Source organism: Eublepharis macularius, chromosome 2 (assembly GCF_028583425.1).
Source record: "Eublepharis macularius isolate TG4126 chromosome 2, MPM_Emac_v1.0, whole genome shotgun sequence".
Taxonomy (NCBI): Eukaryota; Metazoa; Chordata; class Lepidosauria; order Squamata; family Eublepharidae; genus Eublepharis; species Eublepharis macularius.
Genome location: NC_072791.1, coordinates 168473890 through 168500582, shown reverse-complemented (window position 1 = coordinate 168500582; position 26693 = coordinate 168473890). Strand labels below are relative to the sequence as shown.

The following is a 26693-nucleotide window of genomic DNA, read 5'->3' as shown; positions in this document are numbered from 1 at the left end:
AGGCATCGGTTGTGAGAGTGACATTAACTTCTTGAGGATCCAAACTCTACTCCCTTAAGTAGGTGAGTATCAGAGAGCCACCAACTCAAGGATTTTATCACTGATCTTGGAAGTGAGTATTTCCTAGGCTGTGAATGCATCACAGGTTTGTCAATTGACAGGAACCAAATCTGAAGCTGTCTCATGCACAATCTTGCTGAAAGTGTCACAACTATGATCACTGCCTGGATTTTTAGTCTGGATTTTTAGGGCCGACTGAAACCTACATGAGAGGTAACAGCGCCTGTATTTTCTGAGCTCTCTGGGAGGAAGAAAGGCTCTATTCTGTGAAGCATTCAAGATGGCTCCTATGCACTGTACTTTCCTGGGTTAGGTTAGATTTATGATCAATACCCAGGCCCAAGCTTTCATATGCCATTAATATTAAAGTTATGTGATTTTGTAGCATCTCCCTGGACTGTGAGGAGCCAATTGTCCAGATACAGATAAATTGAGCACTCTGCATTCTCAAGAAGGCAACCACCCTTGGCACTGTGGCGAAACCAAAAGGTAACTCCTGATATTGTTAAATATGTCCTCCTTATTGGCATCTCAGATACTTCCTGTGGGATTGATGAATTGAAATGTGGAAGTAAGCATCCTTCAAATCAAGGACCATGACCCAGGGGGTAGAAGCTGAAGGACCATGGGGAGTGTGACCATCCTGAAGTTCTGCACTTTACACTTATTTAGTTCTCTAAGGTCCAAAAGGGGTATTTAAAATCAAGTATCTTCCACCTTCATCTTTGAATTCTTCAAAAACTGCCAGACGTTGATTATTAATGGAAGCCATTACTTTTTTGGCCATTATGTTGATGTCATCTTCCAAAGAAAGTTCAATCTTTGCTTTCCTCGAACCTTTGGCCATTTTCTTCAGTTTAGCTAATTTTGTCTGTCTTCTGTATATCACATACAACTTATCCATACGATACTTTTATCATCAATATTCAGCATTCAATATATCCAACATTTATATGGCATTCTTTAAACAGTTGGACTCTTAAACTAAAACACTGTATAGACAATACTTTATAGTTACTGCTGATTTATAGTAGTTAATAAACACTAATAATCAGTATGGGTATCAAAACTAAATATTCAAACAAGGTTTAAATTGTCCTATCTCCATCCTAAAATAGGACCAACTTCCAATGATAATTATAATAATAACTTTCAATTTATATACTGCCCTTCAGGATGACTTAACACCCACTCAGAGCAGTTTACAAAGTATATCTCACACCAAACTGGCTTTCAATGAATGCATATAAGAAAAGAAGAAGAAAATTCTAAAATGTCAATTCATTCTTTCAACACAGTTCATTCTTCAGGCCAAGGGAGGGAAAAAAATAGGAGCCTTTAATATTGAATGTTGGAAGTCCATTCATTCATTCTTGAACTATTTCAAGTACCTGTGCATCTGTGGTGATGGCTGTCCAGAACAAAAGAAAATGGGCAAGCCTATTGTCAAAGACCACAGAGGTTTCTCCTCCTAGTAAGAACAGTTGTTTCTGACTTAGGGAAGGGTCCTTAGGAACAGAAGCTAGAGAGCCCTGTCTTAGCTTGTGTGAGGATTTTCTCTGGTGCTGAGGCTGTGCGCCATGAAATGAGTGATGACGAGGATACTGCTGGGAGTAATGGTAAGGTTGATACCTAAATTGGCATCCTCTATATGAATAGTATCTTCCTGTGGCTGCTGTGAGAGAGGCAAGGCTCCATATGACCTGGCAGTCTGACAATCTTTATGCTTCTAGGAAAGGTACTCATCTGAGAAAAGGGTCTGGCCCTTGAATGGCTTGTTTCTTGTTTCTATTAGTAATGCAGTAGAACGCAACTAAGTATTTTTTTTTGAGTACTATAGATGATGACAGTGCCCTCATAGAGGAGTCAGCTACATTCCACCCTGTATTAATCTGTTGTTTTGAGAGGTGAACTACCTCCTCTTAGATGACTCTGGCCAATGCTATTTGTCCTTGGGTAAATGTCCATTGAATGTAGACAACTTCTTTCACATTATTGCAGAATAGTTTGCTATTTTAACATTAGTTAATTGGTGTCAAATGGGACCCCTGACTATGTATAGATTGCATCTCCTCTGTAACAAGAGAAGAGGGTAGTGAGCGGTTAAACAAAAAGGCACAATTGTCCTCTTTTGTCTTGTACAGCCCTTCTGCCTTCTTTGATGTGGCCAGAATAAAAGCCGGTCTTTCACAAAGGGTAGCCATCTAATCCACGAATCCCTCTATCATTGGAAAAAAACAACACTTGTAGAACAAAAGTGTTGCAATATTTTGTCTTTTGGTTTGGGTTATGTGGATGAAATGTCTATATCCAAGGATTGGATTTTGCCATCCTTGTCATTCGCTCTGCATGCAAACGATAATCATCTATTGACGACACAGGCTCTCTACCTCCTACTGCTTCATCAATGGAGAAGTCAGAAGGAACGCTTCACCTCTGCTCCAGGGCATATGGCTCCACCTCTGAGTCTGAAAACTGAGAGATATGGCCAGTTGACATGGGTGCATCTTGGGATATACTGGCTTTGAAACAAATCCTACCAACTCAGTGCGATACACCTCTTCCCTGTCAGATTCGGCTGGGGGAGGGATATAGTAGGGATACCAACTGTCCCATCTATGGGAGCAGCAGCAGACGTCCAACTGTCTTTGGAATTATCTGCAGGGTGGGCAAGCTCCCCTTCCTCTTCCAAGGAAGAGATCGAGGGAGATTTAGAGTGAACCAATGGAGTATAGGGAACTCCAAAGATCTTTAGATCACTCACACATGGAGCAGGTGCAGCTTGGTGAATGGAGTTGGCTTTCCTCCAGACTTTGATCACACCTTTTTCTTAGGAGACTCCAAAGCGCCTGAAGCAATATTGCTTATCCTTGGTGGTCTCACCTCTCTCTGTTAGGATCGATCACAAACCTAATTGTGCTGGGCTCAGAGACAGGCTGTTGATGCCAAATCCAACAGACCCCTCAAAGTCAAACATGGTTGGATCTGATGCTCTTGCACTCATGTTCAAGATGGTCAGCTGGCTCTGATCGATCTGTGAGTTCCACCAGAGTGGTAGACTTCGCTGCCCAGCTATTAGCACTGGTAAGAGCCCTCTCCTAAAGAGCTGCCTTGAGCCAAGTGGCTCTTTCAGCATAGGCTTTATGCATGAATACATGGCAACCCTTGCAGGTGCCTATTTCTTATATGCCCAGGATACTGTCTATCACTACTTAGGGGTCAGGAAGGAATTTTCAACCAGGCCAGATTGGCTAGGGATCCTGGCCGAACTGTGGCCACTAGACTGCTTATTCCCAGTTCCAGATCATTTATGAACAAATTAAATTTCACCAGTCCCAATACAGATCCTGGCAGGTCCCTACTTTTTATTTCTTTCCATTACAAGTACTGTCCATTTATTCCTACTCTCTGCTTCCTGTTGTTTAACCAAAGTTTAATGCATAAGATAACCCATCCTCATATCCCATGACAGCTAAGCTTATTCCAGAGTCTTTGGTGAGGTATATGCCTCAGGTATATGCCATCAGGACCCAAAGACTTCGTCTCTCATAACCTCTATTTTACCCAGTTCTTCAGAGTTCCTTCCTGAAAACAGTGATCCAGTCTGGATACATGCCTCACACTTTCCACAATGAACACAGATGCAAAGAATCCATTTGGCTTCTTTGCCATGTTCCCATATTCCTTTTATTCATCGGTCACCCTAAGCCTCAGCTTCTCTAGCCCCTTTGCTGCTCTGGATATATACAAAGAAATGCTTATTGTTCATCATTATACTTTTAGCAATCCGCTCCTCAAATTCTTTTTTGCTTGCCTAATCATTAATTTACACTTCTTTTGCCAGACCCTGTGCTCCCTTCTGTTCACTTCATTGGTTAAACAGGAGAAGGACCCAAGAGTAAATATGTATGTTCTCAAGCCTCTTCGAGGATCTCAGAACCAAGATCTTTAATCCATTTGAGCTGAAAAGGTCTAGGATAACACAGATACTTAACAGTATATCATATATTTTTGAAAAAAAAATATTTTTGTTCCCAAGTCATCAATTCATCAAATTCAGTAAGTCTACTTAAAACTACCCTGTTATAGATTTTTAGACAGGAACCTCTTCAATTGTAGATATTCAAACATTGTCATATGATCATTTATTGTTCTGGAGACAGAGTCACATATTAAAGTATTGTTAGGTAGCAGATTCTTTTAACTATCCAGATCAGATAACCAGTGTTTTTTGACTTGTGGTTTTCATGCACAGATGCTTTTATTGCAAGGAAACTAGTTTTATTGAATTGTGTTTAGGTGGTTTGTTGTGTTATTGCTTTACATTTGTATTATTAATGTTTTAATTGTTTCTTCCTATGAATCCCCTTGAGCAGATATTTGGAGAGGCAGGACATAAACGTGGCAATTCAATAATAATAATTACATACCAAATAATGCACATGCTGCTTCCACTTGAGGTCCAGCACCTTCCAAAATGGCCTTGGAGACACCTTCAAATAAATTGGAGGGAGGAAGTATATTAATATGAAGCTATTCAAATCTCATATTCTTTGTGAAAATAATAACTGATGGGATGTTTAAAATGGCAGGAGTGCTTCATCAGATTGCAAGGGTCAAATCCAGTATTACAATGTATGTTCAGCTGAGTTTGAGCTGCTATCATACCGTTAATGTGGGCCTTGGATATACGAAATGCAATAGTCAAATTCCAGCTCAATTATGACAGGATGGGCCTGGACAAGTCACTATCTCACAGCCCAATCTATCTCTCATGGTGGCTGTTAGTGAGAATGAACTGCTGCTCCAAACTACTTGGGAGAATGGCTGAAAACAAAAATGTAATGATAGACAATAAATACAGGCCTTTGTTGCTAAAATACAATTGCATCATTAAAGACACAATTATCTTGACACTGCTCTAGGGCCATAGCCCTGAAAGGCTTGCTTTCCTGCTGTCATTCTAAAATGGAAAGCTGAAAAGAGAGCACGCGTGCACGCACACGCATACAAATCGGAGATCAACTATTGAACTGAAAGAATTCCAGCTTTACTTTTCAAAGCTGGAAATCCTCACAAACAGGATCAGCTTTCCTGTCATGGAATTAATTATCACCATTATGATTAAAAAACTATTTTCACATTAGTGAAACTGACACAACAACTTTTTTCTTGCATCCAAGTATTATTCTGGAAAGGAAGGTTCCAACATGCTTCTTGAGAATCCAACTACAGCACTTATTTCAAAGGAATTCCTGTGAAGCTCTTTTTACTTGTGAACTACATCAATGCAAAGAGCAAGATGGAAAACATTCCTTGGAAGTTTAGGAGAAAGAGAGCTCCAGAATCATGTCTGCTGCTATTTCTTAAAAACTGCAAACCATGAAGGCTAACACTAGAGAGACAAACGTTCCATCTCTACTCAGAATGGGCCAAGTTCTTTTGACCTTTTTTTCAGAGAATTTTCAGAAATGGCAGGGCTTCCCTCTCTGAAAACTTGGAAATATCAGACTCCTTTCTGGAGTTCCCTGCCTTTTCTTGTTTCTGAGATTTCCCAGGTCCAAATTACAGGACCATCCCTACAAGTAACCTTGCAGTAAAATAAAAAAGAAATACAAAGCGTATTTCCTTAACTTCATCAGTGTGTACAACAAGGAACAGAAACTGCATCTATGCAGATTTGCATATGAATTTCCAGATCAGATCATTCTTCTGATTTTTGTGCTTTACCTTGCTTTGCTTTGAAGTGACCTGCAGGTGATGAAAGCATTAAGGAAATTTTAAATTACTCTAGTGTGGATATCTTTCTCTCTTCTTCTAACATGCACAAACACAACCAAACATTTTGACAGAATGAGAGTCCATAATTTACGTTCAAGTTAAAAAGAGAAGTTTTTTTTTTATTTTAAATACCTGATTTGGCATTAAAATTCGCATTTGATATATTTACAATAACATCTATATTTTCCTTTGTTATATCTCCTGTGGCGACCTGAAATTTAATCATTCCAATCTGCATTTCATGAATTCCCAAAACTGGGGTTGAAATGGGTCCAAAGAAACCTGTAAAGGAAACAAGAAATTGTACAATTAGCAAAAACACTGAGTTCTTGACAAATCTTGACAAATCCTTTTTTCTGAAAACTCCAAATACACAGCTGATGATAATTCTAGTAGTTATTCAGATTTCCAGACACAGCACATGATGTATACTTTAATTAAGCAACCCATCAGTGTACTTAATCAAGGGCTGCCTTAAAGACTTACTCTTTTATCTGTTCTGATCTTGTATACACTTGGTTCTGCATAGAAATGTAATAGACCTACTTCTACCTTTTACATTTCATCGTTTTTGAGCTCCGCTGTTTCCAAACATTTGTTCTCTGCACTCATGTGCACTCATCTGCCAACAGAGAACAACACTTCATACCTCTGATGAAGTAGCTTCTAGTCCATGAAAACTCAAGTAGTGCCAAAGGGTTCTTTGTTTGTAATGATATTCTAACACGGTTATCCTGTGGAACTGACAACTGAGACGGTTAAAGAGAGATTACAAATTGGACTCTAACTAAACAAATCCACTTGCCTGCACTTTGTCCATCATTTTGTGGCACAATCTTGGGACTTTTGCCAATCCTGGATTCAAACACTTCATAAAATGCCTAAAAGGGAAAAAAAAATAATTAGATATCAGAGATGAAGAATACAACTATGTATGCTATCAATGGAAAAAATGTGACACACAATGTACTGCCTTTTAGCTTCCACACAGCATAGTCTGAAGACTTCTTTCAGCCTAATGAATCTTACTTCAGTTTCCTCCAGTGGAAGAGCCAACTCTGTCGGAGGAAGATTCAAAAACTACCGAGAGGAGTGCAGGTTATGAACCATTAAGTAAACATGTATGGCAATCGTGAAACATACTGCTAATCAGCATTAAAACAATTTGAAATAGGAAAGTAGTAAAATTACCTTTAAGTTGTTTACATCACTTGGATGTAAGAGAAAATGAACTTCCTGGAGGGACCTCAAATTCTTCCTGCTACTGAACTGAAGCACCTCCTCAAACATTAATTTTGCGACTTCAGATTTAGGAAAGCCAAACCCTCCAGTCCCAATTGCTGGGAATGAGATAGAACTTAAAGACAGTGCTTCGGTTTTCTCCAGGCATTCTTTCACGATATCTCTAAGAACCTATAGTGTAGAACAGATTTCAGCAAATATGTTCATTCATTAAAAGCAGAATAATATCCTCTATCTTTTTTTGCTTCTTTCTACATTATTAAATTCTGCTTGGGGCACATTCATATAACATTCACTTAGAAACGGTATGCATTGTCCAAAGAAGCCCTACAGGAACTTTATCATCTCAGACAATAATGAAAACTAACACATCAGGGAACAAGTTAAACTATTTATTAATCTGATTCATCTGTACCCTGCCTTTTTCTCCAATGGGGTCTCCTTTCCTCCATTTTATCCCTACAACAACCCTGTGAGGTAAGTTAGGGTAAGAGGTTGTAACTGATCCAAGGTCACCTAGCAAGCTTCCATGCCAGAGTGAGAATTCAAACCTGGGTTTCCATGATCATAGTCCAATACTCTAACCACACTGACTCTCAGAACTTTTCTTCCTCTCATGCTAGATGTCTACAAGTTGGGGAAGGCGAGGTGTGGTATAGGAGGAACATTCAATTTTTTCTACCTAAGGTAGGACAGCACTAGAAAAACGTACCAATCATTTATTTTAAACACACAGACTAGAAGACTGGATATTCTGTTTGCACATTTCTGATCCTTTCAGTACACATTAACATACTACTTCCCAGAGCACTAATCTACACAGCTGACTCCATTCAAATGTATGAAAGTGATGTGGCTGGCTCACTTTATAGAGCATGGGATCCTGGAGAAAAAGGTTCCCATCTGTTCCAACATTTCTTATGATCCCCGTTGTGCATTAACACAGGCCTGGGCAGAAGGTAGACAAAGGGTCCACCAATAAGACTACTAGAAAAATTCTGCTGGCCCACATAGCACAGAATTCTTGCAAAGAATACAAGACAAAACAGGCCATCAACTGAGTAAGGAAATACCTTAATTTTCTTAAGCAAGTGTGCATACCTAGAATAATCTGACATAGATTACGTACCTCTAAATGGTTCAGTGATCCTGAGCATGCGCTTTAACTTTGAAATTATTAAACACCTCTGTGAGCCACATGGGTTATAATGAAAAAGCAGAACAGCAGAATTTGAGTCCAGTTGCATCTTAGAGACCAACGAGATTTTCAGGGTATAAGCTTTCAAGAGTCAAAGCTCCCTTCTTCATACTGATGAGAGCTTTGACTCCCTAAAGATTATACCCTGAAAATCTTTTTGGTCTCTTAAGGCGCTACTGGACTCAAATCCTGCTGTTCTAGTGAAAAAGTAGACCATGTGAGACTGAAGTAAAACCTTCCCCAGGGTCAAAGGGCACCAACATGCTGAAATATTTTGGAGAACAGGAAATGGTGCAGAAAGGGCAACGAAAGTGATCCAGGGGTTGGAATACATTCCCTATGGAGAAAGCCTAAAAAAATTTATGCCATTTCAATTTTAAGAAATGATAACTAGATGCAGACATGAGAGATGTATATAAAACTATGCAAATAAAGACCTCTCTCTTTTCTAAAAATAGTAGAAATCAGAGGCACCCAGTGAAATGGATGGGAAATGTCATACCCATCTGCTCATGAAATTCCTTGCCACAGGATGTAGTGATGGCTATTGGTTTGGAGGACATTAAAAAGGGATTAGAACAAAAGCTGGGAGGATACAGCTCCAAATGCTATTTGCCATGATTGTGGAATGAGAATTCTGTGTTCAGAGGCAATATACTCCTGAATGCCTGTTGCTGTGGAGAGGTAAGAGCAGAGGAAAGTACTGGCTGCTGTACTCTTGCTGCAGAGGTCTCAGAGAGCTTCCAATTGGCTGCTACAGGAAAATAAGGTAAGACTGGGTGGCCCACTGATCTGAGCCAGCAAGCATTCTATATAGGATGACAGTAAGCTGCCACTAGATGTGCCCTAAATCTGGTCAATGTGCATAAATGAAATCACTACTCATAAATATTAATCTGCAGTACAGACAACACCTTCTGAACACCTTTCCTTAAGAACTGAGTTTCAGGACAATTAAACTTTGTAAAAAATGAAGGAGTTACCTTAATTCCATTTCCTTTCCCTCCATTCCATGAAGGAACAACAGCATGCAGCACAAATTTACAGGTCAGGTTGTAACCACCAGTTTGGATCACACAGCCAGCCGGAGCCTGTTGTCCTTGTATTGCTTGAGCTCTTTGCCCTTGGACTGCTTGATCAAATTCAAGTTGTAGCTGTGAGCCAGCTCTTTTCAGCAGAGCTTTGGAAAGCGGACCTACACCAAGCTTTAGATCTCCACCAACACTGCTCACGACAATGTCCGTCTGAAACAGAAGCAATCTTCGAATACTTGCAACAAGATTACATAAGAGCAACATAAAAATAGACCAGTGGCTCTCAAATCGTTGAAATGGGGCCCATTTTTAAATTTACTGTCGTTTTTGGAAACTGTTTCTTAATCTACTCTTCTTTTCAGGGCCTGATTGAAAAGTAATTCCACACAGCTTTCCTCCTCCCTAACATTAAACACTAGAATTGTTATTTAACAGTGAATAATTTTGTATTTTCTTATTACAGTTATAAATATAAAGCGTTACTGCTCTACAGGCCGTATTTCATGGCAATTTATACTGACGCAAACCAGAATTTGCTATGGAGCTTTCCGTTCCCACTTACCCTGTTCTTTCTCCTCCTCAATTGTTGGTGGGGGTTAAGAGGGTCTCAGCCAATTAGGAGATTGTGGCAGGAAACGATTTTTTTTACCTGCACCCAAAGAATGGGGATAGATCTTCTAAGGAGAGGAGACTTTTCCTACCCAGTCAAACAGAGAGGTAGCTCTGGGGAGTGAAGAGATCCCTGGCCAGGTGTGGTTGAACACTGCCTTTGAAGACCTTAGGCTTCAGTCAAAAACTGAAGAAAAGCACTGGTGTTTCAAGAGAATGGGTTGGGGTACTAGAAAGTGGGTACCAGCCTTCTTAAACACAGAAAGAGAATACTAAAAGAAAATACACTAAAGTGTTTGTGGAAAACGTGGGAACAAAAGCCTCTAAAGAATAAAAGTATCTGTGAAGAGCATAAGAACTAAAGTGTGCATGTACAGATTTTACCTCAGAGGTATCTATGTTGAATTACCTCAGAACTTTTCAACCCTTGATTACACTTGACCTTTCCCTTCTAAAATAAATAAATCAGTCACTTTTGAATTTTAAAAAATGCCTCTGGTGCTATTTCTGTTTAAGGATTAACGAAGAAGGAAAGAGGAGAAGGAAATGTCATACCCTTATATATTAATTGTCACAGTTGTCTTCCCTTGTGGGCTGGAACAATGGAAAAGGGGACCAAGCCGGCTTCTTACAAACAGGATATTTCTGATATGTTTTCTATTATATCTCAGGAACTGTAAGGGCATAGTGATTTACTTTAAAAATATCAGGCTAGGAATCTAGTCCAGCTAATGCTCCAAATGGCCACCAACATGCATGCTAAAAATCTGAGCTCAATTCTAGAATTATTAGGAAAGGGACTGAAAACAGAAAGCTAACATCACTTTTATGGTGCTTTCACATTTGGAACAGTTTAATCATCATCTCAAGGACTGAGTGAGGTGCCAACAGGGACAACAGAAATGATCAGGGAGTTGCATAATTTTTCTAAGAAGAAAGATGGGATTTGGTAAATTAGAAAATTATGATGGGAGTGGCAGGATATAGCAACAACAACTGCACTTATATACCGCTCTTCTAGGCAGATTAGCACCCCACTCAGAGTGATGAACAAGTCAGTGTTATTATTATCCCCACAATACAGCTGGAGAGCTGGGGCTGAGAGAAGTGAGTTATCCAAGGCCACCTACTGACTTCATGGCAGTAAGCGGGATTCGAACCAGTAGAGAGCTGATTCACAACCGAACTACTTAATTACTGTCAGTATGTAAAATTATGAAAAGTGTGGAGAGGGAAAGAGAAATTTAATTTTCTGTCTCTGAATCCCAAAAGTTGGTGTTATCCATTGATGTTCTCTGGCAGAAGGTTTAGGACCAACAAAGGTGTTTTCTTTTAACAATCTGGTAATGTTGATTCACTCACGTTGTTTTTAAAAAAGAATTCAGTTAAAGTAATGAGGGATAGGTCTAACAATGCTACTAATTCTGAGAATGGTGCCTGCGTATAGAGGTGCCCAGTACAGAGGGAGTTGCATGGATCTAAGCAAAAGGAAATGCGATGTGTAGAGACAGTTATTTTCTTGCAAGAATCAGGCAGGAAAGTTATGTTTCTAAGGCAACAATGTAAAGCACTGCTTTACTGGATATAACTTATGGAAAAAGTCATACATCTACCAGTAACAGCCTAGACAACAGCTCAATTCAGTGATCCCCAATATGGTTCATGTGGACACCCTGATACTCAGTGATGCGTTTCCTAGTAGCCGCTTAATTCTGGCTTTCCTCCACCTCACTGGAATAGGAGGTGCTACAAAGAAGCCCAGAAGAGATCGCCTGTGTCTCTGTAGGGAGCACCTATTTGGAAATTGCTGTCTCCATCATGGAATTATGCTTGGTTTGTAACTTATAGTGCTTCTGCGATAGGTTCCAGCCCCCATAATTCCCCAAAAAGTTCACAATTTCAACAAGGTTGGGAGCCTCTGACCTAATATCCTATTTAAATAAAACAACAGTTTCAAACATAAATTTGAAAATAACTTGTATAACCATTTACTTACCATAGCCTCTTCAATGCCTTTTTCCACAAGCATGAGTTTCAAGCCTTCAGCAGAAACCAACACATGAACATCTTCTCTGACGGCTTCAAACTGCTTCTTTTTTTGAGGAGGAGATGCTGGTTTGGGCTGGGGTGATCTGTCTCTGAACACTTCATTCAAGGCATCACTGAAAGCCTGAATTGTATTATCTGACACATCCACAAGGCAGATCTTTTTCACACATCCACTCTCACTAGATTCTTCCAAGCTTTCTTTGATGGCTGTCACAATAGAATGAGCGCATTTTCTTAATGGGAACCCAAAGATTCCAGAGCTAATGGCAGGAATGGCTATGGAGCGATGATTGTATGTTTCTGCCAGATGTAAACTTTCCTTCACAGCTTTCTTTAACTGTAGTGTACATTGGTCTCTTTCTTCATGCTTCCACCTTGGCCCAACGGCATGAATTATCTGTTTACAGGGCAAATCCCCAGCACCTGAGATAACTGCACGGCCAGGCTTTAAACGTCCGTACTTCCTCACTAGTTCATCACATTCTCTTTGCATTGCAGGGCCTGCTGCTCTTAACAAAGCTTCTGCAAGACCGCCAATATGCTTCAGGTCTTCATTTGATGCATTGACCACAACATCAACTGGATAATGGGTCAAGTCACCCTTGCGAACTGTTATCACAACACCATCTTTTAACTTTATTTCAGAGTGGGGGTGCCCTATCTTTGCAAGAGAGCCCGCAGTATCTTCTCCATCTTCCTGCAGTCTGATCAAACAACCAAAGAGTTGTTTTGCTTCAGTAATGTAGTAATGTTCTCTGCTTTTGAAAAATGATTTCGCTCCCGGTTTGTCAATTACCACACTGAGAGAATGCACTGAAGACAGCAACTGTTGAACCTTAGCAACTGCATCTGGGACCTCTGCTTTGGACCCATTCAGGATAATGCTCTTACGTTTAGCCTGTGGGCCAAACTCAATTTTCACACCTTTCTTCCTCAAGCTTCCCCAAACTTCACCCTTTTCTTTCTCCAAAAACTTCACAACAGCCACATACTTGGCTGAGATTTCCTTTGCCATGTGGGTGTTTCTTCCAACAAACTCAGACAGCGCCTGATAAACATCTGCTACTGCTTTTGTATAGCCAGCTATGGTTACTTTACCTTCTTCTTGCCCCCGAATAAGACAGTCATCTATTATAATGGCTTCTTCAGAAGAATTGTGCTTCCTCTGTAATTCTCTAGTGAGTTCTTTCCACTCCCTTTTGTTCAGGATTCCTTGGTCCTGCAAAATAATCTGTCTGTGATCCAAGTCTTTTTTCATCTGTTCCTCTGCTTTCCAGAGAATTTCAGGAGAATATCCTATCAACACAGCAGAATCAGGTGCAAGCTCATAGGAAGCATTAATTTTATTTGCACCAAATATTTTCATGGACACTTTTTTGCTATTTGCATGCTGAAGGAACTGAAAAATACTAGTGTGGATGTTGACTTGTTTCTCTTCCATTTTATGCAACCACTCCAGCATAGCACTTTTCATTTTATACACTTCTGTATTTATTCCACGTAGCCGCAGAAGCTTTGCTGAAGAATCATAACAGAGTTTTAAATCAGGGTTTTTTTTATAGACATTCTCCTCTAGTAACACATCATGCAAAACAGCATACTTTCCAGGAGCAACTGAAACAGTTTCCTCTATAGTTTGTTTTGCTCTTTCCTCATCTTTTGTCACATTTTCTACATGAGTTTTTATCATCTTCTCCACACTGTCTACAACAAAGACGAAACCTGCCAGAGTAACAGTTTCTTTGCTAACATCTGGAATGCCCAAAACATCACCCTTTATCAAAGTATTCTTTATGGTGTCCCATGCCACTGGGATTATTTTACATTCAGCAGTCTTGAACTTTGACATGATGCATGCAAATTCTGTTGAAACCTCATCTTTCCAATGCTTGATGAATTTCATCATGGATCTTGCTTGCTTTGATAAGGTGTCTGAAGGATGTATCACGATCTCTGGATGCTGGCATGTCACTTGGGGCCATTTTAGTTCACAGTAACACTTTGCCATTTCCTTATTTATCTCTTGGAGCAGTTTAGGCCGTGTCTGTATGAACTGCCAGATATGGAGATCTAAGGGGACCCTGACAGGCTCCGGCATTTTTATCTGTGGCCTCTCCTTTCCATACAAAACTGCATCCAAAGAACTATAGTATGGATAAACCGACACTGGTTGGTTTTCAAAACAATGTTGCTTTTTCAATACCGTCTGCACAGCTGTAAAGGCAAAAACACACACTAAAAATTCAGACAGTTTAAGCGGAAAGAACCATGCAAGCTTTAAGTTTGCTGAAAATAAAAAAGCCCATTAAGGGCTTTGAAAGGTGTATGAACAGACCTATTTTGAAGGTGGATCTTAGTTCTGCCCCCTCCCCAGATCAGCTATGGGAAGAACATCCACATGGGTGCTCACCCACAGCTGCCCCACCATTTCCTCTCTGAGCCAGAATCAAGATGGCGGAGCACCCAGCTGGCTACAAAGGGACAAATCCGCATATGGAAGTAGCCAAGGTCACTTTTTTGTCAAATCTGTACATGGTCTTGATGTCTGAGGATGCTTCCACACTTGCTGTTTTTGCTGGTATTGATACCATTCATTCATGCTTTTACTACTGAGTATCTTTAGTAATTATGAGGGCTGTACAGAACAGTCCTGCATAGGTTTACTCAAGTCAGTTTGCTCAGTGGGGTTTAATCCCAGGTTTATTGCATAGCACTGCAAGCTCCAGCAAAAATCTATTCCAGTAATTTGAGCTTTGCGAAGACACCGTGATTTGTGATTAATAAATAAATAAATAATGGGTATAATGTTGCCTTTCCAGAGTAAAAGCACTGAGTCCTACTATAGTTTTTCTAAGCGAAAGTTATATAAAATTGACACTCAATTTGAAAATTTTGCCTAGAAACGGCAGTAATACCCCCTGCAGCAAAGAATTTTTTATTTCATTTTTAAAGAATTAAGCCATGTGGGAATTCGGTGAATTCAGTGATGAGACCAAATCTAGACTGAAAGAAACTAAGCAAGGAATTTAAAAAATATTTGCCGTTTGGCCTCATCACAATTCCTGGGAAGAACAGAACAGAATGATTGGCGAGCACATTCAAATTATTCCTAGGCATGTGATATGCTATAATTATCCTTCCCTTCCTCCAAGGAGTTTGAAGCGGTGTACATAATTCTCTCTTCCTCATTTTCTTCTAACTACAATCCCATGAGGAACATTAGGCTGAGAGAAGGAATGGCCCAGAATCACCCAGAGAGCTTGGTAGCTGGAGTCGGGGATTTATATCCAGGTCTTCCAGATCACCACACAATCCCATGTCTATCTTGGAATGTCACAGACTGTGCTGTTACAATTATTTTGGACTTGCAGTGATCAGTAAAATCTTGTGGATTAACTTGGGTAATTAAGTTGTGGAATTCATTGCTAGCAAAGCCAGTTATGGTCACAAGCACAGATAGCTTCAAAAGGGGTTTAGACAGATTTACAGAGGACAGGATCATCAATGGCTACCAGCTATGATAACTAAAATTCATGTACCTCCTCCATGTCCTGATGGAGCAAATCTCTGAAACCCAGTGCTAGGAGGTAGAGATGGGCACGGAACAGAAAAAAAACGAACCACTTGGTTTGAGGTTCGCTCATGTTGCTGGAACAAGAACCACGAACTTCTGAACCGCACCCTATTCCCAAACCGGTTCGAGTTCGGGGTTCTGCTGCCACCTGGCGGCACCACCTGTGCCCATCTGCATGGCCCTATGGGAAACCACACAGCTGGTGTGTGGGTCATGTAGGCAGCCGCCCCCTCCTTGCAATTGTGTGTCAGCAGGCAGCCCCCAAAACCAACTCCACCCAGACACTGTCTCCAGCTGGAAAGGGGCTCAAAATAAAACAGTACATGCGCTGATGGTGTGCGCAGCAGAGACATTTGAGCAACCCTGTGCAGATGTGAATCTGCACACCAGAGGCACAAGCGCAGTGGCACTGGCTGGAGAGGCGATCCAAATAAAAGTGAAGGGCACTGGGGGAGTGTGCAGAAAAGAGGGCAGACTTCACTGCACCACACAAGTCCAAACAGAGTGCAAACAGCCCCATGTGGTTGTGAGTTAACTCACCAGAGGCACAAGCCCCCCAAAACACCACCCAGTCAGTGGCGCAGGCTGTAGAGGCACTCCAAATAAAAATAAAGGGCACTGGAGAAGTGTGGAGAAAAGAGGAAAACTGCGCTACACTACACAAGTGCACACACAGGGAGCCAGCCTACAGAAAAGTGAGGCCTTTGGAGGGGGGGCACACAAAACAGAAGACAGACCCTCCAAAAAGCAGAGGAAGAAAGAAAAGCAAATAAAAGAAGGGCTCCTTGGGGAAGGGGGGGGGCACAAACCCCCAAAAACCAAACCAGAAGATTGGAGCTCAAAAAAGCAGAGGGGGAGAAACAGAGAAAAAGCAAATAAAACTCACTTAGAAAAGCAAGAACACAGTCCCACTCAAAGGTCTAGGACTAGGCAGGGGAGGGGGGTGGGTGAAAAGCTAGCATTGGAATGGGGTGGGGGAAGAAAGGGAAAAAAGCACCCTTTTCCAAGAACCTCCCTCAGTCCCCAGTAAGAAAAGGAAAAGAGGATTCTTAGTGCTTTCCCAAGAAGTGGCCACAGATCCTCTCCTAGCAAAACAGCCAGGCAGCCAGCAAGCTCTCTACAACGCACTCAGGAGAAAAATGAAGCCAGGTCACACGGCTTTCCGTATTTATAGAAAAAGCCAACATTAGAACAACACAGGAGCACTCTGGTTGGGAGAAAAAGGTGACTAACATGGTTTTGGAGGAAGAGATTGGTGTTACCATGGCTGCTGAAGACCCATCTCCTCAGTTGCCTTAGAGATCCTAACCCTCCCCCCCTTTCCCTGGCTGGATTGGCCAGGCATGGGAGCTCTCTACTTGCCAAGGACAGCTGCCAATCAAACGTGGAGGCCTCAGATTGGGGGCAACCTGAAGACTGCCACCGTTGCCTGGGTGTTGGAATGAATGTGTGTTGCTGCTAAAACCAGGAAAACGGAATGGTAGGAAAGTTCGTTTGTTCCTTAAAAATGTGGCTGCTCGGAACGCGTTTCTCTAAAAACGAACCAGCCATTCCAAATGGAATTATGTTCCGTGGTTCGTTTTCTGCCCATCTCTACTGGGAGGCAACATCAAGGGAAGGATGTGGCTTATATAATATGATGGTTGTCTCTTTAGGTCAACTAGTTGGCCCCTGTGTGAAACAAGTTGTTGTAGATGGACCACTGGTTTGATCCAGCAGAGCTCTATATAAGGCTTACTGACAACCAAGCAGAACGACAGTCACAAACTCCACTGATAGTAGAGCTTCTGTTTTCAAGCCATCCCAACAGTTCATGATTTTTAAGAGACATCTGCAAAAACAAGTGACATTACCTTGGTGGTCACGAAAAGTAATGATAGCAGAATCCTCCTCAGGAAACATTTGAATGTTGCACACTTCTCCTCCTCCACGCTTAGCACTTTCAAAGTAAAGAGTTATAAACTCTTTGTGAGTCTCAGGAGGTATATTTTCAACTTTGATCATTTGTGTCAATTCAAGAGACCGGGAAGTCATTTTGAATGTTATAAACCTAGCATTCTGGGCACATCTGTGAAGAAATGTTGCAGCATCTGAAAACACGAAGCAAAAAGGCATTACACGGACTTTTCCTCCTCTACAGATCCCATAGTCCTCACGTTTCTTCCTCTTTAAAGAGCAGTAACAGATAGTGAAAAGGAACCAGGATGTTTTGAGAGAGGCAAAGAAATATTAACAGAATCAGTAGCATTGGATTACATGACCTAACCTCCTTAGAAACAGCATGCTAGGTAAGACCAGCCTTTGATGAAACATGTATCTATCAAGATTTATATTATGTATATATCAAGATATATTATGTATATATCAAAATTTATATATTTATATATCTTATCTGCTATAAACATTTCAGCTAATCACACTGTCAATTTTTCCTAAGCACTCATTGCAGGGTTGTGCATGTTATGTATTTTTCTAGCATTGCTTAAATGGTTAACAATAAACCTATTTGGGTGTTCAAAATTGAATATGCTTGTTCGCACATAAAGGTGAACAAAATTGAGCCTGCTGGCTCCACTTCCAAATGCATACAGCTGAACATCTGCAGTGAATGCTTATGTGCGTAGATTTGTACACATTCAAGGACTCACTGCAGATGTTGTTATATGCTAATATGCCCTAGAGCAGGGCCAGCAGGTGTGATCCTGCTTTTACATACACATAAACAGAACACACAATTAAGAATGCATGAACAAGACTAAGGGGACACACTGAATTCTCATTAGGATATTACTGTTGACAGCCTAAGAATATTTAAGGACTGTGCAAGAATATTGCTGTAATGAATTCCTCAAAGCAGACCAAGCAACAAGGAAAAACTTTTTATCTGAAGTGTGTAACTGTAGACTAAGCATCAAATCTATAATAACCAAGAATGGAATATGACAAGTGTGCATTTTGGATACTTTCTGGAAAGAAAAGTGCACGAAACAAGCAATTTCCACAATAAGGATCTAATCTTCTACTGAGAACTGTTTTCCTCACCAGCACTTTATAGGAACAGCATAAAAGGTTCTTATTTGGGATGTCTTTAAGTATTACATGCTAGCGACTGACTCCAAGTGAAATATTTGAGTAACATCAGTTTTATATTTTGTACCATTATTTCTCTGAAAGGTTAGCACGGCAGCTTTTCTCTCCCTTATCAATTCAATTTGTAAGTCATTTTCTCCCGAGAAGCAAGTAATATTTTCCACTAGCAGTGTCAATGTTTCATGCGTGATGGATTCTTCGACATTTTCAAGAACAACAAGAGAAGATGCTGGCAGGTTGTTGGGGATATCATCATCATGGCATGTATTTATTCCAGTTGATGTGCTTGCTGCTGTCAGGTGCTCTTTTTGTAAATCTTTTTGGCCTGCTAATGGAATAGACATGTAAAGGACATCTATTTACTTGGGGTTTAAGCCAGTATACGCAGATCAGCATGCTATTATATTCTCTGTCAAGCTTTTAAATTTAATGTGTATTCTCTTGCCTATTGTGCAAGAATCCTTCAGCCAAAAATAACAGCCCAGCAATAATAAAATTATTGTACCTGTTTCCAACTGGTAAACAAGGAGTTAACTTCACAGTAAACCATAATCATTCACCAAATAGAAAGATATTAAACCAAATCTTTGCAGAACCATCCAATGATTACAAAAATGGACTGAAAGTTTGTAACAAGTGTCTTCTGAAAAACGATTAGATAGGTGGATGCATTTTGTTAGATACAATGTCTGTATCTTGCATGCTTATCCATCTCCCCTGCCTCCAATTCCCACAAGTCTTTCCACATTTCTCCTCTCCAGCACTTTCCGAACCCTCCCCCAAATGTATGATTCTCTTTGCTGCATTAAAAAAAAATTATTCAGGCTTTAATAGGGTCTTTGCAGCACTTATTTTATTGCATTGAAAATGTCCAGGTGCTGCAGAGGATCCAGATTGTTTGGCAAAGGTAGCGCTCCTGTTTGTTATGCTTGTGTTCTACTTTCTCAAAGAAAAAGCTCACAATACCATACATGAGTTTCACATGGTGATGCCTGGATAAGAGACAGCATCTGGGAAATGTAGTGCTCTGTTATCTAGATATTGTTCAGGGTCAAACTCCCTTACTTTCGACTCATAAGTGACTATGGCTAGTAGCTGAGAGTTCCCCTACTTAAGCTAGCATGTACATGGAGCCTGTGAAAGCTCAGAAACCAAGACTGCCGCTCTCTTCCAAGTAACCTTTTCTGCCATTTCATGTTTTCCATTCTCCACACCTTTTAAAGCCATTTAGGGTTGGACTGTGTATTACCCTTCCCAGTACAGCAGATCACATGCTTTTTTAAAAAATCTAACACCCTACAGTCAAATAGCCATTAGCTCTGCAACACGTTCTGTGGGGTAGAATACAGCACTACGTGTTAAAATAAAGATTAGCACTGATATACCACTAAAAATCTGCTTATTTTACTTCCTTTGGAAAAGTCCTTAAGGGGTTGCTGATTGGGTTCACACATACATAGGATTTGGGGGCACTAATTCTAAGAAATGACCATTGTTGGATGTATTTTGTACATCATCTTGTTTTAGCTCAGTTAATGAAGGAGAATATGCAGGCATCCTACTGAGGGAAATAAACATAGGCGTTTTTATTTGCTTATAAGCAAATAATAATAATAATAATAAGCAATAATAATACAGTTACCAGGAAAAAAAAGTCTCCTCGAACCGATCAGTTCTTCAGAGCTACAATGCTACAACAGAACAAATTATACCTTCAGGTCAATTAGCATAAGTTATATAAGTTACAACCTTGGGACTACATTGGTCCAAGCAAGTGACCACCCCCAGTTCACATTGGAAGAACAATTCTGGACGTCATTGCTTATCACCTCAAGATTATCTTGTCAAGGAACATCTTCTTTTATTAGCAACACTTTGTGCTTTGCAGACAAAATACTACCTTTGAAGCTACTTAGGCTCCCTTCTGACACCTGGGAGCTCTTCGTGTCCTTGACGCGTCCTGCTGGTCTAGGGGAAAGGACGCAAGTCCTTCTCTCTGTGTCCTTGTTTTCTAGAACAAAGTTCAGTGCCTACTATTTCTGTTTCTTGAAGGTAAACTCCCTCTGGCTGTCCTACTTGCAGTTGATCCTTCTCTCCTCTTTTCTCTTTTCCTATTCTACAGCTACGTATAGCATAGTACATAGTGGTTACAGGTGCATCTTACTACCAGTAAGCTAGGCCACTATACATATGTGGATAACCTTTCACCAAACTTCAAATAACAGCTCCTCACAGTGACTGGCATTTGCACATCTCACCTGCCTGGGCACTTTTACCCCAGTGTTCTCTCTCTCTGCTTTGCAAAGTAAGAATACAGCAAAATTTCAGGGAGAATACAGTAAAAGACACCTGAAAATGCAGTAAGATTGCATAGAGACAGGAAGGGCACATAAAAATAGTCTAGTCCATTAAATTCACTTTCCACACCATCAACAAGCCTTTCTAAATTATCTTGCCATTGAGCCAAAAATTCCAAGTGAACCACCATACCTCTCTCTCCAGGATGATCTTCTTTCTTAGAAGCCTAGAAACAAAATAATAGCAGCACATTAATAAATTACTTGGTTAATATATGATTCAGAGCTGTGGCTCCTTTAAAGGTAATTTCTTTATTACCTGCTCAGGAACTCTCTCCTCCCCGGACAAACTCTTTCTAGGAGCATCAGCTGTTTCTTGTGGCATAACTGTCAGTACCAATTTTCCTTTTTCAGCCAAGTCAAGCTCATGGATCTTTTGGGATAGAACTCCCTTCCTGTCTGAAACAGAAGCATGGGTGAGTAAGCAAGAAAGGGATTAGGGTTTATACATCTAGAAGGAGAGCAATGATAGTCTATTGCAGCAAAAAGCAAATGGGAATCTTGTGGAACTCTAAAGACCAAGAAATTCAGCGGTGAAATATTGAGGGAAAAGCTTTGCTGCCTTTCTACTAGTCATTAAAAGCACAAGAACTGTCTGAGAACTTAGTTACATCTATACAATACAGCAACTTTCATGTCCCAGATTACAATTTATCTTTCAGTGATTTTATTTATTTATTTTTATCTATTTTCAAATTTTATTCCACCCTCCCTGCATTTCCAGCAGGCTCAGGGCGGATTACAATTCTACTACACCAGCATAGTGTAACATTATGGTGATATGCAGGTACACTGGATTACCCCCATATTCACCCTAGTGAGGCTTAGTATGTAACTGTATTATACTATTTTATTACACCTTTCCTCCAAGGAGCTCTGGGTGGTATACATGCTTCTCCCCTCATTACTTTATCCTCACCACAACCCTGTGAGGTAGGTTAGGCTAAGAGAAACTGACTGGTCTGAGATCACCCACTAATCGTGCAATCCTAGAAAGACTTACACCATTCTAAATCCATTGCGATCAATGAACTTAGAAAAGTGTGCCTTTGCTTAGGATTGCATTGTGAGTCTCCTTTCTGAGCAGGAATCTGATGTCCCAGATCTTACCTAGTCCAACACTCTGGCCATTGTATCACAGTGGATCTACATGCAACAGAATGAGGGAGCAAAGATCTGAAGTAATTGAACAGATTATACCACTTCAGACTGCAAGAAGGGAAACACATTTTGCATGTTCACCTACACAGAAAACTCCCTGCATGTAGGAATCCAACAGCTGGGAATTTCTGGGCCAGAACCTTTCACTCTAATTATTTATTGTTTTTAATGTGAGGGAGCTTCAGGGTACATTTGATTTAAATCATGATTTTCTTATACTCATTCTTGCTGGTATGATCTTAATATTTACAGCCCGATGAAGGTTTCATTTTTAGAATAACAACTTTTCAGATTAATTTTACAGCTACAGCAAAAAAATTACTGATTAGGATATATTATTAGAAACACATCATAGATAAATAATTATGAAATTATTGCAAGGTGAACTATCTCCAGTTTAATAGGTTAATCATTCATATTTGTACAGTTTTTCTGCTGTACTTTACTGGAAAGTAATCATTATCTTAATTACAATTTAAATAGTTTTATTTAACTAAAACAATAACATTATAGCATATGTATTCTTGTATTTGCTTAAACATCCATGTTTGTTAACTTACCTGGTTAAACAAAGTATCTTTAAAAAACACTTAAGACTATCAGCCCGGTCCACACAGAAAGATTCAAAGACTTTGAGGAGTAATTCTGCTAAAAAAATTTCACTTATTTTTACCGCTTGCCCCTCCCTCCTCACACTTAGCTTCTTGTGCAGATCTATTCCACTGCCAACAATCTTCTATTCATTGAATTTTTTTGAAACTCAGCACTTAAGAGATAAGGGGATAATTCTGTGTACACAGATTTGCAAAGGAACAATGGGATTAAAGTCTGTTTCTTAACTCTGTATATTTTTTATAACATTTTTGCTGTGAAGAAGAGGCATGTGATCTCCTCAGACACAAATTCATAGTTTTGAGAAATGTAAAGCCCAGCATCTGTGATAATATCTTCTAGATAGAAAAACTGCCAATAATCTTACAGAAACCTCTGGAAGAGCTTGACATTGGGTGATTCCGCACGAATGGTTTTCCCTGCTTCAGCTTCTAAATGACCTTGATTTTTTCTTGTGTTTCCACACGTGGGAAGGCAATCCTAGCAGCAGATTCGAAGTCACTGCACATTTTGTCCGTTTTTTTTCCATCCTGCTTTCCCCCGACTTATTTGTCCATGCGCAGCAGATTAGGGATTTTAATCATGCGGAATTCTTTATCCGATGTTCTCCCCACCCTTGCCCTTTTCTCTCGCCCTTCGAATCAACTTAATTTGATTGGCCAATCATGTTTTCTAAGCTACACCCACTACCCTTTCCCTTCCCCTCTTTTAAAAAAAAAATGTAAAAAAACGTTGCAACGTTTCTACAAATCTATGCAGAAACATATCCTGTGTCACATGACAACAGCTGACCAATAACGGGTCCATTTTACAACACGCCAAATTTGTTACTTGTTGCTCGCTGACAGCTGACAGCTTCTGAGGTAGAGTGAAAGTGTGATGGAGGGACTTCAGCGTTCAACTAGTGGTCTAGGCATTTCATGGAGGGAGAAAGAGACCGTCCTCAACACAACACCTATCACTAAACCACACTGCTCACGAAGAAAGCGGGAAAGATAGACGCGGGGTCATTGGTAACAATTTTCCCTCCAAATGTCAATAGCCAATACTCTTCCACAATATCGGCGGGAAGTGCTCTGGCCTATCCAATATGTTTATTTGATGCAACGTTTATGTGTAGCAACGTTTTTTGGGGGGGGGGGAATGAAGATGTGCATCATTCGACACTTCCCCCGGAAAAAGCGATGAAGAATCGATTTTTATCCTGTCAAAAATTCCGCACGATGGACTTTGAGCCGATGAAATATGCGAAACAAAAGCCTAATGTGGAATCAGGAAGAAGTGGATTCGTAGGACTCCACCGCAGCATGACTGCTCAGAAAGTCCGATCAAAACTGATCATGCAGAATCCCCCATTGTGAATGGAGTAATAGAATTCATTTACTAAAAAATTTAAACACTGCATGAACATACAGCCTCATGCTACATAATTAAAAACTAATCCTTATTTCATGATGATAACCTTTGGACTATAATGTATCTTAAATAGAAAACTATCTTTAGATAGATTTTTCCTCAAAAAAACATTTTATTTTAAAAATCCGATTTAAATTTTAAAAATCCAATTTTTAAAAAAATCATTGATTTTTATCCACCCTGACAAAAAAACAACTCACAGTAGCTACAATTGTGACTAATCACAATTTCCCTAGTCTCCTAAACATTTAATAAGAACCTGGGATTCTTCAAACCACTGCTGGAATTGACCCCATCTTGGGACAATTGTTATCTGTTTGTTGATTTTATGATGAACTGTAGTTTTATGAATTGTTTTAATATTTGTATTATATTTTTATAACTGTTGTACCGCGCCCTGAGCCCACTTGCGGGAAGGGCGAGTTAGAAATGTAGATGATGGATGATGATGACAATAACCAGCTCAGCAAAACTTGGGAAATCAGGTTACACTATGTTTCCGTAGCAAAACAGCTGGGCAAAAGAAAGGGATGTTGTGGTTTTCGTTTTGCTGATGCAGCTGTAGATACAACACAGCAACAGGTCTTCCACACAGCAGGTTTCCCTGCAGTTTTCCTGCTCCTTCCCTAGTGGCAGCCATAAGCCTCTGTTGGACCAACAGGGCTTTCACAATTTTGCTTTAAAAATAGGCACTAGAATATCCTTATATTGATATACAGTTGTAATTATAGGTGTAAGTTTTTCTGAACTTTGAGCTTTCATTTCTTTTTTTAAAAGGTAAGACTCTAGACCTTTTCCTTATGAAGACATGCCCTTTTCGTTATATCTCCAAATTGGAACAGTCTGATTTTTTTCAAAAAATGAAAGCTGAGAATTCAGAGAACCCGCTAAACTTATTGTTACAAAATGTGGGAGCTGCTGGAAGATAGTGGTTAAGTGGCTAGGCTTTGAATGAGCACTCTGCTGGTTCAACTCCCACACTGTAAGCCCAGCCCGTGGCCTTGGGAAAACCACTCCTCTCAGCCCCAGCTGTATTGTGGGGCTAATGACAACACTGACAAAGGTATATTGCTATAACTATAGTCTAGTGCCAATGTTTATACTCTACCCTCCCCCCCCATGGCAAGACAAGAGGAGGAAATGGAAGCTATGGGAGACAGGGAAAATGGCTGCTATGTAAGTCAGTAAATCCAAATTTGTCCAACCACACAGCAGCTATCCAGGTTTTACTGCAATCTTTCCGAAAACTCAGGAACAAAGCAGGTTTGAGAAAGTCTGAAGTCAGAAAAACACCTAGAAGTGCACAAATGCACTAGGTAAGGTCTACCTTCCAAAGCAGCCATTTCCTCCAGGGCCATTAATCTCTGTTGTCTGGAGATCAGTTGTAATTCCAAGAGATCTCCAGGGTCCACCTGGAGGATTGCAACCCTTCTAAGGGTAACTCTGATAAAGTGAAAAAGTATGAAGTGATTTGATCACTGAAAATCATATCTAATTCTCAATTTGGCCAAATATGTTGATATTTAAATCCAGTGACTGGAGCCATGAACCAGACTTTTTCTATGAACCTGAAAAATGCCCACCAAAGTGTGCAGAAAAATCTGAAATCTATTTTTAAAAACCCAAATAACAACTTTGGGCACCTTTCCACCTAGAGCTTGGGCAGACCAGCTGCCACTCCACCTCACCTCATGCATGGGCTTAGGCAAACTGGGCACCATCCTGCCTCAGCCATAAGATTGCCAACTCTGGGCTGGGAAACTCCTGGAGATTTGGGGGCAGAGCTTGGGAAGGGAAGGATTTGGAGATAGGAGGGACCTCCATAAGATACAATGCCATAACGTTCACCCTCCAAAAGAGCAGTTATAAATAATTCCAAGAGATCTCCAGGCTCCACCTGGAAGTTGGTAATCATACTTGGATGGGGCTTGGGCAGGCTGGGTGCAGTTCTTTTGCCTTAGGCTGGGGAGGTGTTCTATTGTCCATAATGGCTAATCCTAGCTGGAAGGAGGAATAGAGCCATGCGTGGCAGTAACCACGAGTCAACTTGCCATGCAGCCGAATCACCCCTGCGTGAGGAGGTAAAGAGGACTTACTGTGGGGGCGGGATACATAAGAAAATGAGGTTCCCCGTTGTGTGACTGGCCCCAGCTCAGCCAGCACCACACAACTTGGCCTGTTTTCCTGTGGAGAGGCAGCCTAAGGGCAGCAAAGAGGGAAAGCTGAAGGCGGGGCGGCCGAGGTAGCGATCAAAATAGGTTGGCTGGTGCGTTGGAAAAACAGAAAGAAGCTGGGAAAGGGAGCGGCTATGGGGGCTTTCAGGGAAAGGAAAGAGGAACTAGTGGAGAGGGGTGAGGTACCCCCTCCCCTGACACAAAAGGGTTTCCTTCTTGTACTGTACTAACACTAAGAATCATCTTCCGGAGTGGGCTTTGCAAAACCTGCTTTCTAGTAACGTGTGTCCCTTATACTCTCAGAGGGACTTTCTACGTTAAAAAAAAAATGAAACG

General features: G+C 40.5%; 1 protein-coding gene across 2 annotated transcripts in view; it reads right to left on the bottom strand.

The window, feature by feature from the left end:
• LOC129325236 (protein mono-ADP-ribosyltransferase PARP14-like) overlaps window positions 1–26693 on the bottom strand; it is a 44650-nt gene that overhangs the window by 17455 nt on the left and 502 nt on the right. The window contains exons 2-11 of one of the 2 annotated variants that reach the window (XM_054972859.1): window positions 21254–21393; window positions 21128–21161; window positions 18705–18965; window positions 17401–17637; window positions 11921–14187; window positions 9265–9525; window positions 7033–7254; window positions 6647–6722; window positions 5974–6123; window positions 4491–4553 (exon numbers count right to left, since the gene is read on the bottom strand). In XM_054972859.1, coding sequence (XP_054828834.1) covers window positions 4491–4553; window positions 5974–6123; window positions 6647–6722; window positions 7033–7254; window positions 9265–9525; window positions 11921–14187; window positions 17401–17637; window positions 18705–18965; window positions 21128–21161; window positions 21254–21393 — 3711 coding nt within the window. The remainder of the gene's footprint in view (window positions 1–4490; window positions 4554–5973; window positions 6124–6646; window positions 6723–7032; window positions 7255–9264; window positions 9526–11920; window positions 14188–17400; window positions 17638–18704; window positions 18966–21127; window positions 21162–21253; window positions 21394–26693) is intronic. The other variant, XM_054972860.1, reaches the window with a different exon arrangement.